This window comes from Suncus etruscus, chromosome 11 (genome assembly GCF_024139225.1).
Source record: "Suncus etruscus isolate mSunEtr1 chromosome 11, mSunEtr1.pri.cur, whole genome shotgun sequence".
NCBI classification, from domain to species: domain Eukaryota; kingdom Metazoa; phylum Chordata; class Mammalia; order Eulipotyphla; family Soricidae; genus Suncus; species Suncus etruscus.
The window spans coordinates 49,733,241-49,748,483 of NC_064858.1; the positions used below are offsets into that span (position 1 = coordinate 49,733,241).

At 41.5% G+C, this 15,243-nt stretch overlaps 1 protein-coding gene across 1 annotated transcript in view; it reads right to left on the reverse strand.

The window, feature by feature from the left end:
- The window catches only part of NR2C1 (nuclear receptor subfamily 2 group C member 1), a 46,849-nt gene extending 38,397 nt beyond the window's left edge, over window positions 1–8,452 (reverse strand). The window contains exons 1-4 of the mRNA XM_049782812.1: window positions 8,378–8,452; window positions 4,067–4,297; window positions 3,110–3,191; window positions 852–1,031 (exon numbers count right to left, since the gene is read on the reverse strand). Of these exons, the coding sequence (XP_049638769.1) occupies window positions 852–1,031; window positions 3,110–3,191; window positions 4,067–4,297; window positions 8,378–8,431 (547 nt within the window). The 5' untranslated portion in view covers window positions 8,432–8,452. The remainder of the gene's footprint in view (window positions 1–851; window positions 1,032–3,109; window positions 3,192–4,066; window positions 4,298–8,377) is intronic.
- Window positions 8,453–15,243: the final 6,791 nt, after the last annotated feature.

A 15,243-nucleotide genomic window follows, 5' to 3' on the forward strand; every position in this document is an offset into this window, starting at 1 on the left:
ATGATATACTTATTTAATAAACATTTCCTGATACTTAGAAAATATACAAAGGTTAAATGCACTTTGGAGGTGGGGAATGGTGGTGGTGGCACATTCAGCAGTACTTGGGGACCATATGTGGTGCTGGGGATGAAGTCTAGTCATACATATACAAAAGCATTCTACCTGCCACACCATCACTCCAGCTCCAAACATATGTTTTCTTAGGGGAAAAAAAGACAAGAAAAACAAAATACCATCTTTTAAATCCAAACTGTGTGACTTAACTAGTTGTATGACCTTAGATAAGCTTCTCAGATTCTATTTATCTCACCAAAAAAAGGGCTATAGTAGTACCTCCTACATAGAACTGTGCTGTGGGGAAAAAATTAATTCATATATTAGCTAGTAGTAGTCGTGAGAGTGGAATTAAAATTGATTAGTTGGAGGCCGGAGAGATAGCATGGAGGTAAGATGTTTGCCTTGCATGCAGAAGGTTGGTGGTTTGAATCCCGGCATCCCTTATGGTCCCAAAGCCTGCCAGGAGCGATTTCTGAGCATAGAGCCAGGAGTATCCCCTGAGCACTGCCGGGTGTGATCCAGAAACCAAAAAAAAAAAAAAAAAAAAAAAAAAATTAGTTATTATCTTATTAAATTAGTATGTCTGGTTTCTTTAAAGCATGCATGGCATTTGGGCACTCCATCAGCTTTTGCTATATAAATTAAAGAACACACATGTATGTATAACTTGTGAGGGTTAGTTGGAAAACTGTAAATTAAAAAGTGACCTATTTTAGTTTCTTAATGCTAAACATACTTCTAAGTTTGCATGAATCCTTAAAAGTAGCCTTGCTTTTAAGGCTAATACATACAATCTTGTTTCATTCCAAAGGCAATACATCTCTGTAGTCTGCAGTATTGACAGCGATTTCTATGGTGTTTATTAATAATACAGTCCTTTGATCCTCGACATGAATAAACTAAATTTTTTCTAATACTTCTTTTAAAAAATCCTTTGCAGCCTTCACATGTTACTGCTCCGTAATGACGCCCTAGGGAAAAAAAGAAGTCAACATATTTTCAAACAGAAATGAAGTTCATTTCTTCCTTTTAAACAATAACAAGAAATGAGATAAAACTAAGTTTTCTCATGTTTTGACAGAAAGCATATTGGGCCATTTTTCTATTTGTTTCTTTGGACCATGCCCAATGTGTTTAGGGCTCACTCCTGGAACGACTGGGCCATCATATAGGTTAAAAGGGTAAAAAGCCAGGTTTGCCAGGTGCACAGCAAGCACTCACCTGTAGAACTACCTCTCTGGCTAAGAGCGTTATGAAAACAATTTAAAGAAAAATGAAAGAAAATCTTAAACTCTTAAACTATGTCCTGTTGGTTCTTAAGTATATATAAAACAATGGCCAGAATTAAAATGACAAGATTCTGAATATTTTAGTAGTAGGCTTGGTAGAAATGGCCGGTGTAGCTATGTAGAAAATTAAATGAAATAAAATATTATTTCTACCTAACAATTTTAAATTATTCTGTATTCCTAGGATGACAGTAGGTTAATAAATTAATGTCATTAAGGTTAACAAATTAATGTCATTAAGGTTTTCAACTCCTTTGACAAAAACTGTTACTTCATACAATTTACTTTCAAAGAGTGAAACTTCCTTTGACAGGGAATCATAGAGGTCGAGGCCTTTGCTGGTGTCAGTTCAATCCCCAAGCTACATGACCATGATCCCCAGTGGTATGCTTGATGTAACCTTGGAGATTTTTTTTTTGGACCACACCCATTGACACTAAGGGCTTACTCCTGGCTATGTGCTCAGAAATCCCTCCTGGCATGGGGGATCATACGGGATGCTAGGGGATTGAACCTCAGTCTTTCCTAGGTCAGCCGCATGCAAGGCAAATGCCCTATAGCTGCACCACTGCTCTGGACACAGGCCTCGGAGATTCTTTACCACTACTGGCATGATCCAAGTAACCTCCTACACTGCAGGACCCTAAATGGCTGCAGATAGATGGAAGGGAAAAACAGTCAGTGGACTCCTTGCTCCTAATAGACATTTTAAGTCATTTCAGGATCAACTTAAATTGTAGTGAAGGGAGAAAAGCCTTTAGTTAAGTAAAATACCTTCGGAGGCTAGGCTGGAGAAAAAATATAGTGCCTTGCATGTGGCAACCACATTTGAATCCCCACATTATATATGGTCCCCTAACACCACTAGGAGTGTTTCCTAAACAAAGAGCCAGGAGTAAGCAAGGAGTACTACACAAGGGTGTTGTGCAAATATTAAAAAAATATTTTTTTTTACAGAAGAGAAAACTTTAAATAGAGGCCAGAGATGGGGAGTTCCTTATGATTCATGAGATGATACCAGGAATTGAACCCCGGTTGGGCTGCAAACAAGGAAAGCACCCTATTTTCCTTGCACATTGTACTATCTCTCTAGCCCTCAAAAGTTTCCTTTATACAGAGCACTGATATATTTAAATTGACCCAAATACAAGCTTGATAGCTAGTATAGCATATGCTTTGTAGCCCCCAAGTTCATTCTGGCATTGTATTTGGTCCCTAAGCATAACTTGGTGTGGCCCCATCCTTTAAGAAGAAGGGTTAGTAATGGTTTCCTAAGGAAATTAGTCATTGCAAAGAGGGTGAGGGAAGTGGATGTGGGGGTAGTAGACCATTCGGCATCTTCATAATGTTGGATCTTCACCTTTGTCAGATTTGAGGATAAATTTATTGAATGTAAATGTAAAATTTAAATAAACAACATTTTAAAGAATAAAAAAAGGGGTCAAAGAGATAGTACAGCAAGTATGGAGAGTGCCTTGCATGTAAATGACCCAGGCTCTAGCCCTGGCATCCCATCTGGTACCCTGAGCTCTTCCAAGAGTGATTCCTGAGTGCAGAGCCAGGAGTAAACCCTAAGTACAAGGTGTAGCTCAAAACAAAAAACAAAAACAAGGAAATACAAATAAAAAACTTTGTAAACTTTTATATTTACAAATATGAAATATAAAAATCGCAATTTTTCTTTTACTTCTATTGAAGAAACATGGTAGGATAGTGGCTACTTTAAAAACACAATATATCAAAGTTATTTTTAATATTACCTGATGCTTTGTCTCCACATACTACACAAAGATCAAAAACTTTATTTGGTCCTTGGTCCAGAGAAGAATTATCTGTCAAGAGCTAAAGAAAATACCATAAAACAAAACCAAACAATTTATTATTACTCATAACATGCTCGTTCTGTAAAAACTTCACAGCAAAATTCAGTGTTACTTTTTGTTTTCTATGAAACTTTCAACTCTATTATGAATATAAACTAAATTTCTTTTCTTTATTTAAGATTTTAAGGTTATAAGTTAAAACATTTATTTATTTATTTATATTGATTTTTGGGTCACACCTGGCAGTGCTCAGGGATTACTCCTGGCTCTATGCTCAGAAATCACCCCTGGCAGGCACAGGGGATCATATGGGATGCCGGATTCAAACCACTGTTCTTCGGCATGAAAGGCAAACGCTTTACCTCCATGCTATCTCTCCGGCCCCGTAAGTTAAAACTTTTAATTTTTCTTTCTTTTTTTTTTTTGCCTTTTTGGGCCATGCCAGTGACACTTACAGGTTACTCCTGTCTATGTGCTCAGAAATCACTCCTGGCTTGGGGAACCATATGGGACGCCAGGGGATCAAACCATGGTCTGTCCTAGGTTAGCACATGCAAAGCAAACATCCTATTGTTTGTATCACCACTCTGGCCCCCAAAACATTTGATTTTTTATGAATTGAGGGCCAGTGAGACAGACATGCTGGCTAGGCATATGAAGGCGATAGGACCAATGCCAGTACCAAATGCTGCATTAGTGCTGTGGCAGGGGCTGGACAGCAGAGCTAGGAGTGGCCTATAAGCATCACTGGACATGACCACAAAACATGCCTCATCAAACATACAATGTAGAACATCTATATGCATCTCACTGATGTCAATTTGTGCCATGACTTATATTTGTGCCATGCATTTTAGTAATTTCAAGTATAAGGTTGAAAACCCATTTCTTTACCTGTAGGTGCTGTGCAGATAGATCAGGAGCTGTGAAAAATAACTGGTTGACACCTGCTGCATCTGGGGTTGTGAGGAAAACCTTCCCGGGAGCAGAATCTTGTCTAGCTAGAATGACTTTGCTTGGAGTAGAGCCATCGTGATTGCTCAGAAAGAACTGTTTGCCTTGGGTCTTATGATCAAGAGCTGTCACAATCTGGATTTTCTGGCCTGTCTGCTGCTCACTAACAATCTAACACAAACAAACACATAATCAGTTCAAATTAGTATTTTTCTTAGTATTTAATTTCATATCTTCAAAAAAACTAGAAAACCATACCACCACACACAAATATTCATCTTTTTATATATATATATATATATTTTACAAATATTCATCTTATACACAAATACATCGCTTTTCAACTACAAATTATACTTTTGTGAAATTTTGTTACAAATGTACACAAATATGCAAATAAACTACAGTAAAGTATTTGAGTTTCATGATTTTATTTGAGTTTCATGATTTGATGCATTCTTCTCTTTTAACTTCCAGTACAGGGTTGGGAACATGCATGTATCTGTCCTATCAAAAAGCAGGGCCAGACCACATGATTCTGCAGTGTTAGAATAACCGGTTCTCTCTCTATTCAGGATAAATCTTCTTTGCTTGTGCTTGTCACTCATAAACTGAAAGTATCCCTGGGTTGGTCCCTGACCCCTACCTGTTCTCCAGCAAAGGAGGTGGTCTTTTTCTTCCCAAAAAAGACCTTGGGTCACAGGGAGAAGCTGCCTGTGGCTTCAGTTTCCACAATCAGCCTCTCTGCCTGCTGGTATCTTTTGTTAGTGAGCAGAAAGCTTGTGATGGAAGTTTCCTGAGCCTGTCTTATTCTCTTCAACTTTGTGTGGATTATTTCCTGTGTTGGTGTTTGCTTCCCAGACCTGTGCTCCCCAATCCCTAGATTGAGGCTTGAAGCTTCCACTTCAGGACTTATATCGTCACCAGGCTGGATGTTCCTCACAGGACTTATACAAATTTACTAGATACTTTCTGTTTGCTAAGCACTGTTTGTTGTGGGTCCTAAGATATTATCAGCAAACAAATAAAACCCCTATTCTCATAAAGCTTTTATTTTATTTTTTATATATCTCTTGTTTTGAAGCCACACCTGGTTCAAGGACCATGCCTGATCTCCAGGATGCAAAAAATTTTATTAATTAGAATTTTCTAATTTGAGTTTTCTTTTTGCACCACATTTATTTTGGTCTTTGTTATACAGATTTATTTTATTTCTTATTTCCTTTAGTGAATCACCATGAACTACAAAGTTACAAATTTATTCATGATTGAGTTTCAGGCATACAATGTTCCAATCCCAATCCCAGTATCCATTTCCCTCCACCTGTGTCCTCAATCTCCCTTCCATGCACCCACTAGCCTGCCTCTATGGCAGGTACTTTCCCTTCTTTTTCTTATTAATCACTGTGGTTTCCAATACTGTTGTTGACAGGATAGCATGCATATCACTATCTCATTTCAGCGCCACTTTCCTACAGGCTGACCATATCCCTGCACCACTGTTACAGCGTTCCCTTCCCTGACCTACCCTCCTCCATCCCTGTCTCCAGCGGCAAGCATATTACTAAAAATTAGTTCTCATGCTTTTTCTATTGCCTCTGGGCATTTATTACTCCCCAGCTATATTTTTACACCTGCATATGAGAAAGATCATTCGTGTCTGTCCCAGGGCTCTGACTAACTTCACTCAGCATGATATTCTCCAGATCCATCCACACAGCAGCAATTACATGTCTTCATCTTCTCGTATAGCTTTATTCCCTGCATAAATCTACCAGTTTTTTCTTAGCAGATTTTGGCTATTCTATCAGACTCTCAATTATCATTTTTCCCCCTTTGTGTTTTTTGTTTGTTTTGGGGTGTCACACCCAACAGTGCTCAGGGCTTATTTCTCACTCTGGCCTCAGGAATTAATCCTGGTGGGCTGGGGGAAGGGAGAAAACCTTATGAAGTACCAGGGACTAAACCCAGCTTGGTCATGAATAAGGCACATGTCCTACATGTTGTATATTTCTCTGGCTCCTTCTTAGTGTATTTCTAAGTAGTGTAAATTTTATTTTATAGAAATTATTTCTACCAAATCTCATCTCTATTGTTCATAATGAATTCTGCAATTTTCCATAACAACACACTGAATGTGATATGGAATCAGTTTATGTACAAATTTTACCATGTAAAGTTTAAGCTGTTTCGCTTAGGGTTATTTCTATGAACAGTACTTATTGTGAAGTATAAAGAACACATAGATCATTATGTCTTTTTGTTGGAGGGGGATTGGGTTTTGAACCATACCTGGTAGCTCTCAGGGGTTACTCCTGACTCTATATTCAGAAATTGCTCTGGTAGGCTTGGGGGACCAGGTGGGATGCTGGAGATTGAACCCGGGCCAGTTCCAGGTCAGCTGTATGCAAAGCAAATGCCCTACCACTGTGCTATCACTCCAGACTTGCTCATTACTTCTTACAGAAAACACACTAGCAATAGATACATACAGGTACCACTGTCACTGAGTTAAAATTATTTGCTTGAGTAAAAAGATGCTCTTACTGCAGCACAAAAATTAAAATAAAACCTGATATAATTCAATGGCCTTCAGTAAAGAACAATAGATTATAAAAACAAGTTCAGGTATCAGGATATTTTAGAGTCTAAAAGCTTATCCAAAGTGCCATGAAAGTTTTATCTGTTAACACATATCACATTAAAAAATGCAAAAAACGGGGGACAGAGAGATAACATGGAGGTAAGGCAATTGCCTTGCATGCATAAAAGGTCATTGGTTCGAATCCCGGCATCCCATGGTCCCCCGAGCCTGCCAGGATCAATTTCTGAGCATAGTGCCAAGAGTAACCCCTGAGCGCTGCCAGGTGTTACCCAAAAACCAAGAAAAAAGAGCAAAAAAACCCTTTTATTAATCCACTTTAGTATTATGGGATCAGGGATGTAAACTAGCAATAGAGAACTTGCCTTGCATTCAGATTCCTTGGCAACTGACTTCTGGTACTTCAAAAAGGAAAAAATATAAACTTCAGGAAAGATTAAACCTAAGGGGCCAGAGTGATAGCACAGTGGTAGGGCGTTTGCCTAGCACACAGGTGACCCAGGACAAAACTTACCTTCTTTAAGACGTAGAGATGATATCTCCTAGATTAATCTTTGAAAACCTTTGTATTACAATTTTTGTTTTGCCTTTTTTTTGGGGGGGATGAGGGGACATAATTGGCAGTGCTCAGGGAATAATATTTTGTGCTGAGAATCATCCTAGGTCAGTCAAATGCAAGCAAGTATCTTACCCACTGTATTGCTCTAGCTCCAGTATTATAGTACATAGTTGTTATAAGGAACAGAACACACAAACCATTTTTTTCACTAACATCTGGGGGTAAGGAAGATGGCTGAAAGAAGCTTGTAAGATTCTTAGGTTCAATTTCCAGAAGATGGCCCAAACAATAAAACAAAACAAAACAAAATAAAACACTAAACTATCATTGACAGAGACGATCTCCCACTAATTAATATATCTCAAACTTTGGGGCCAGGAGATAGAACAGTGGGTAAGGCTGCCTTACAAACAGCAAACCTGAATTTGATCCCATATAGTCCCCAAGAATCACTAGGAATAATCTCTGAGCACCCCTGGTTTGGCTTTCCCACCCCAAGATACCTCTGATTTCATTCCTTTTTTTTTTGGAAGGGGGGCTATATCCAGTGACGCTCAGGAGTTACTCCTGGCTATGTGCTCAGAAATCAGAGTTACTCCTGGCTATGCGCTCAGAAATTGCTCCTTGGGGCCAGCGAGGTGGCTCTAGAGGTAAGGTATCTGCCTTGCAAGCGCTAGCCAAGGAAAGATCGTGACCGCGGTTCGATCCTCCGGCATCCCATATGGTCCCCCCAAGCCAGGGGCAATTTCTGAGCACTTAGCCAGGAGTAACCCCTGAGCATCAAACGAGTGTGGCCTGAAAAAAAAAAAAAAAGGAAATCGCTCCTGGCTTGGGGGACCATAGGGGAAGCCATGGGATCAAATCACAGTCCGTTCTAGGTTACATGCAAGGCAAATGCCTTACCTCTAGTGCCACTGCTCTTGCCCTCTGATTTTTTTTTTCCAAAAGTAATCTTTCATTTTCTTCTGTGTTCATACAGTACCCAAACTATAACCTATGAAGGTAGGAATATCTTCTTCTCTCCTTATAACATCATAACCACATAAAGTTGGCTAGAGGTTTGGTGACTCAAGAATTAAACAAGACATACCTCTCCCATTTGTTGTTCAATTATTTGATGTGCAATTTCTTCTATGGTAGCCATGATCTAAACGCCAAAATATTCTGTTGAAAATAAAAAAATAAAATGTTTTTTATACATATCCATTAAAATATGCTTACTGAAGAATTTACAAATGAAATCATCAGTGAAAATTCACTTCAAAATTATTCAGTTGAGGGCCCGGAGAGATAGCACAGCGGCATTTGCCTTGCAAGCAGCTGATCCAGGACCAAAGGTGGTTGGTTCAAATCCTGGTGTCCCAGATGGTCCCCCGTGCCTGCCAGGAGCTATTTCTAAGCAGACAGCCAGGAGTAACCCCTGAGCACTGCCGGGTGTGGCCCAAACAAAAACAAAAAAAAAATTATTCCGTTGAATTGGTGGGGTGGGAGGGAATAAACAAGATGGCCATATAATTACTATTATAGTGCTATATGATTACGTCTACATCAATTACAAAATTATTTTTTTTTTTACAAATTTTTAAATGTGTACTTTAGGGTAAGTCTTTGTTGTTTTTGGGACACACCTAGTAGCGCTCAGGGGTTACTCCTGGCAGGCTCAGGGGACCATATGGGATATACCAGGGATGGAACCTGGACCAGCTATACACATGGCAAATGTCCTACCCAACTGGCTATGTTATTGCTTCAGCCCCTAGGGATGCCTTTGAGCAAACATCTCTGTAGCCATTTAACACTTTTTTTTTTTTTTTTTTTTGGTTTTTGGGCCACACCCGGCGGTGCTCAGGGGTTACTCCTGGCTGTCTGCTCAGAAATAGCTCCCAGCAGGCACGGGGGACCATATGGGACACCGGGATTCGAACCAACCACCTTAGGTCCTGGATCGGCTGATTGCAAGGCAAACGCTGCCGCTGTGCTATCTCTCCGGGCCCACCATTTAACACTTTTATCACTCTCCAAAAATGCACAAATTTGCATTAATTTAAAAGGACAGATTTTGGGCCCGGAGAGATAGCAAGGTGTTTGCCTTGCAAGCAGCCAATCCAGGACCAAAGGTGGTTGGTCTGAATCCCGGTGTCCCATATGGCCCCCGTGCCTGCCAGAAGCTATTTCTGAGCAGACAGCCAGGAGTAACCTCTGAAAACCGAAAAGGACAGATTTTTTAAAAAAATATATCATTGTTCTTCATTACAATATTTTACATCTTAAAGTCAATTTAAAGTTTGGGACCAGTAGGGTGCTTGCACAGCCCTTGGATACCTGGCATCCCATATGTCTCCCCAGCCTGCCAGGAGCGATTTCTGAGTCCAGAGTCAGGAGTAACCCCTGATAAATTGAATAATTCAAATTGACTTTGGAGGGGGTTGGGCCACACCTGGCAGCACTTGGGTTACTCCTAGCTCTGTGCTCAGAAATCACTACTGGCATACTTGGGGAACCATGTGGGATGCCAGGAATTGAACCTGGGTCTGTCCCAGGTCAGTAGCAAAGTAAAATGTCTCCAAATGTCTTTGAAAGCCTGTAAGATTTATGGGCAGAATTTAATTTACTTTCTCTATACCAAGGATGAGTTAATCAAAAAGACCAAAAAGACTTGCATTATAATATCAAATTGGCTATATAAGTTCATTAATGTCCTATTATATTTTATATTAATAGTTAAATTATTCTAATTAAAATGCTTCAATTACATGTGCTAAAGACAGTATTTAATATTTAGTTTAGGTCCAAAGAGATGACTCCAAGGACTAGAGTGTGGACTTGACTTGCAGGAGCCCTACATTTGGTCCTTGACACCACATGGTCTCCCAATCACAGGAGTAACCCGAGTACCACCTGGTAAGGTCCAAAAGTCAAAGTCAAATGTAGCTTGATCTTTGATCTCTTATGAGACAGGAAAAGCAGTGGCATTCTCCCTGGTATAGGCAAAACAGAACTACTCTTCAAGCTTCTGTGCTCTGAATTTACCAGTCCTGCCAACCTCCAACCCAACTCTGGGTAACCCTCCTTATGTCGAAAACTGGAAGAATAGTGATTTTTTTTTCTGCTGATCCAAAAGTCCATGGGCCTTCCTTCACTTCCTTTGTACCTTTTGGTCCAACCATGTGTCCCCAACCCTCACCAAATATTCTCCCACAGATCCAATAATTCAATTAAAAAAAAATTGGGGGGGGGGGGTTTGGGTCACACCCAGCAGCGCTCAGATCTGGCTCTATGCTCAAAAATCCCTCCTGGCAGGCTCGCGGGACCATATGGGATGCCAGGATTTGAACCAATGACCTTCTGGATGCAAGGCAAACGCCTTACCTCCTTGCTATCTCTCCGGCCCCCAATTCAAATTCTTATTGAATGCTTACTCTGAGTAAGGCATTTTTTCTAAGAGTTAAGGCTACAACAGACTGTTCAAAACATAATTCCTCTTCCACCGTCGTTTGTATTTATTTGTATTTTAATCATAGTAGTGTGGTGGTGCATATCCATCATATGCCTGAGGCCTCTCCAAACTCCAAACCTGTATTCTAATCAGGTAACAGACCAAATCAGTGGGGAGAGCATGTGACAAGAGTGGGTAAGGTGCTTGCCCTACAAACATCTTACTTGGGTTTGATTTCCTGGTCCCCACAGCACACAGGAGATCCCTAAGCAAAGCCAGGAGTGAGTTTTCCTGGGTATGATATGATTCCCAAACCAAAATAGATGAAAGGAAATAAACACTATTAACAGGTGTGTAATTAGACTAGAGAAAGTAGATCAGAAACAAGTGATAGAATATGCTCGGGAGGGATCCCTCAACATTAAATAAGAGGCCAAAGAAGACCTTACTGAGAGGATATTCTAGCAAAAATGAAGGACAAAAACTAGGGGCCAAGATGATACTTCAAAGGGTAGATAGAGTGCAAGCCTGATACACACAGGGTCATCCCTTTTAGTTTTTGTTTCTGGGACACACCTGGCAATGCTGGGGGACCATCTGGGACACCAGACACTGAGGCACTGAATAGAAGCTTCATGCCAGGCAAATGCCCTCCCCACTGAACTATTGTTCCGGCACAGGTCATCCCTTTTGACCCCCAGTACTACCCGGCCTCCTGAGCATCATTGGGTGTAGCCCTGATGGCCCCTAGCCTAGATCTGCTGGTGAGTTAACCCCAAAGAACAAAGATCTGTACAAAAATACTATGTAAAATTATGTAATAGAAATATGCTATCAAGTATAATAAAGCTTTTGGGCCAGGAGAGATAGCACAGCGGTGTTTGCCTTGCAAGCAGCCGATCCAGGACCAAAGGTAGTTGGTTCAAATCCCGGTGTCCCATATGGTCCTCCGTGCCTGCCAGGAGCTATTTCTGAGCAGATAGCCAGGAGTAACCCCTGAGCACCGCCGGGTATGGCCCAAAAACAAAAACAAAAACAAAAAAAGTATAATAAGGCTTTTAAGAATTATGGGCCATTTAAATTCTTTATTCTTTCTGAACAGGTGTCTATACTATAATTAGTAAAGTTTCTCATCCCACTTGTGTCTTGAGTTCTCAATGCATCCTGTATTTATTTGTAAAAATCATCATTGTTAGGGCTGGAGAAAGTACAGCAGGTAGGGTGCTTGCCTTGCACACAGCCAATTCAGGTTCGTATCGCAGGGAGTAGTCCCAGAGAGCCCCTTGAGAACTGAGTAGAAAGTCCCTATCCATATTTCTGCATTATGGAGCTTATACTTTAGCTAGAAAACAAAAAAAATTACCATAGTGGCCAAGAGAAAAGTATAGAGGTTAATGTGCTTGGTTTGCACACACAGCCAAGACCCCCAGCACTGGATATGGTTCCTGGAGCACTGACAGAAGTGATTCCTGAGTACAGATAGGAGTAACCTGACTGCCATCAGATGTGGCCCCAAACCTTCGCTCTTCCAACACAAATTTAAAGGCTATGAAGCAAACAGAAATGCATAAAGAAATCTTGTAAACAATAGTGTCTGAGGGACCAGAGTGGTGGTGCAATTAGGATGTCTGCCTTGCCCTCGCTAACCTAGGACAGAGGGACTGTGGTTCAATCCTCTGGTCCCCGTGCCAGGAGCGATTTTTGAGCGCATAGCCAGGAGTAACCCCTGAGCGTCACCGGATGTGGCCCTAAAAACAAAATAAATAAATAAATAAAAATTCAAGGATGGGGCCAGGAGTGATAGCACAGCAGGTAGGGCTTTTACCTTTCCATATATATGGCCGACCTGATTTGATCCCTGGTGTTCTATATGGCTTCAAGACTGCAAGGAGTGATTTCTGACCAGAGCCAGGAGTAATCCCCTGAACATGGCTGAGTGTGGCCCAAAAAACAAACAGCAACTTAAAAATGGGGGAAAGGCACACAGCACACATTTTAGAACCCCCAAACCACGTATGGTTCCCTAAGCATTGCCAAGAGTGACTCCTAGTAAGCCCTGATCACTACCAGGTGTGGCCCCAAACCATAAAACATTCATGAATGAGAGCTGGAAAGATAATGCAATGCACTTGCCTTGCACAAGGCTGACAGGGGTTTGGCACCTAGCACATGTGGTCCCCAAAGCACTACCAGGAGTGATACCTGAGTACAGCTGGTTGTGGCCTAAATTAAAAAATAAAAAATCAAGGATGGGCCAGAAGGATAGTAGCTGGGAAAGGCACTTGCCTTACCATGCCTCTGACCCCAGATTCCCCACACTGCAAATGTTCCTTGCCCACATGCCAAGAGTAGCCCCCCACCCCTGCACTGCGATGTGGGGTTGGTAAGGCACTCCAAAACAACTCCCCCCCCAAATAAACAAAACCATCACAGGGCCAGAGCAACAGCACAGCAGTAGGGCGTCTGCCTTGCATGCGACTGACCCGGGATGGACCCGGGTTCGATTCCCGGCATTCTATATGGTCCCCCAAGCCTGCCAGAGGTGATTTCTGACACCAGGTATGGCCCCAACACACACATACTCCTCATAAACAATGGCTAACAGGCTCTTAAATACACCCCCCCCCCCACACACACACACACACAGTGGCTAACAGGGCATGCAGTCACATATTTTCAGTCTTATTTCTCCATCTTCACAAAGAAAACAGCCTCGGGCCCGGAGAGATAGCAGAGCGGTGTTTGCCTTGCAAGCAGCTGATCCAGGACCTAAGGTGGTTGGTTCAATCCCAGTGTCCCATATGGTCCCCCGTGCCTGCCAGGAGCTATTTCTGAGCAGACAGCCAGGAGTAACCACTGAGCACTGCCGGGTGTGGCCCAAAAACCAAAAAAAAGAAAAAAAAAGAAAACAGCCTCATCAGAGGTGTCATTCTTCTCCCTTTCAGAGTCAACATTTATTTTTTTGGTTTTTGAGTCACATCCAGCGATGCTTAGGGCTTACCCCTGACTGTGCTCATGAATTGTCCTGGCAGGCTTGGGGATGATATGGGATGCTGGGATTTGAACTACCATCTATCCTGGATAGGCTGCATGCAAGACAAACACCCTACCGATATGCTATCTCTCCGTCCCCCCAAAGTCAACATTTTATTTGTATTAATTTTGGAAGTTTGGGGGCCATTCCTCTTGGCTATATGTGGTGCCAAGGGGCAAGAGATTCTTTTTATGTTGTTGTTTTATGGGTCACACCCATCAGTGCTCAGGGGTTACTCCTGGCTCTGCGCTCAGAAACCCCTCTGGCAGGCACAGGGACCATATGCGATGCCAGGATTCTAATCACCCGTTTGTCCAAAATTGGCTGCCTGCAAGGCAAATGCCCTACCGCTGTGCTATCTCTCTGGCCCAGGCAGGAAACTTTTAGCCCCCTCTCTAATCTCTCTAAACCAAGTCAAAATTTCAAATCTGTATCAAATACATCGTATTTTCTGGTTCCACATCCTATCTACACCTGGACTGGAGAGATATTACAGCAGGTAAAGCATTGGTCTTCCAAATGGTCAATGTGGGTACAATCTGTGGCACCACATATTGTGTTTCCCAAACCCTGCCAAGAGTGATCCCTGCTGAGTAGAGCCAGAGAACCGCAGGATGTGACCCTAAGGCCTAAACAATAAGACACAACCCATTCTCTCCCACATCATCTCCCTAGTCACTGCCTGTTTCTGTATGTAGGCCGTATTTTATCCATTTATAGAAAGAAAAAAAAAATCACTAAGTCATAAAGAAATTTTTTTGAGGGAAGTGTAAGATGTAATGAGGGTCAAGGATAGTCTCAGACAGTACTGATTGTGTTGAGTGAAGTTAAAGGGACTTTGTCCCTTTTTCCTTCAGGAAAGATTCAGGACAAAGGGTGGTTCGAATCCTGGTATCGCATATGGTCCCCTTGCCTACCAGAGGGATTTCTGTGCACAGAGTAGTGCGCTCTGTATCCCTGTGTGCTGCTGAGTGTGACTTTGAATGGTCTCTCATATGTATAAAGAAACACTTGGGAAAGAACTACAAATACCTCTAGGTAATAGAAATAGAGTTTGGAAACTGGTGTTCAGTGGGAAGGAGGTGGTGGCCAGGAAAGGGTGTTGAAAGGTTAGCTAAGGTGTTAAAGCCTGAATCCATATAAGTAACAGAGCTGTAAGCCACAGTGCCAAAAACTGATTAAAAGATGCCTGTCCTAGTGGCAGGCTGGTGGTGGGTGGGAGGGAAACTAGGGACACTAGTGGAAGGAAAGTGGACACTGTTGAGAGGACGAGTGTTGGAAAACACCTGAATCCCAATCATGAATAACTTTATAATTCCCAGACTAAATAAAATTGAAATAAGATAAATTTTAAATAAAGAACAGAAATAATGAAAACTTTATTTCAACTTAATATTGGGGTTTACTGATTAGACAATGACTCCAAAGAGGGATATCTTTTCAGAAAAAACTGGGAGTTTTAATCCTTAGCCCTCATATAAATGTC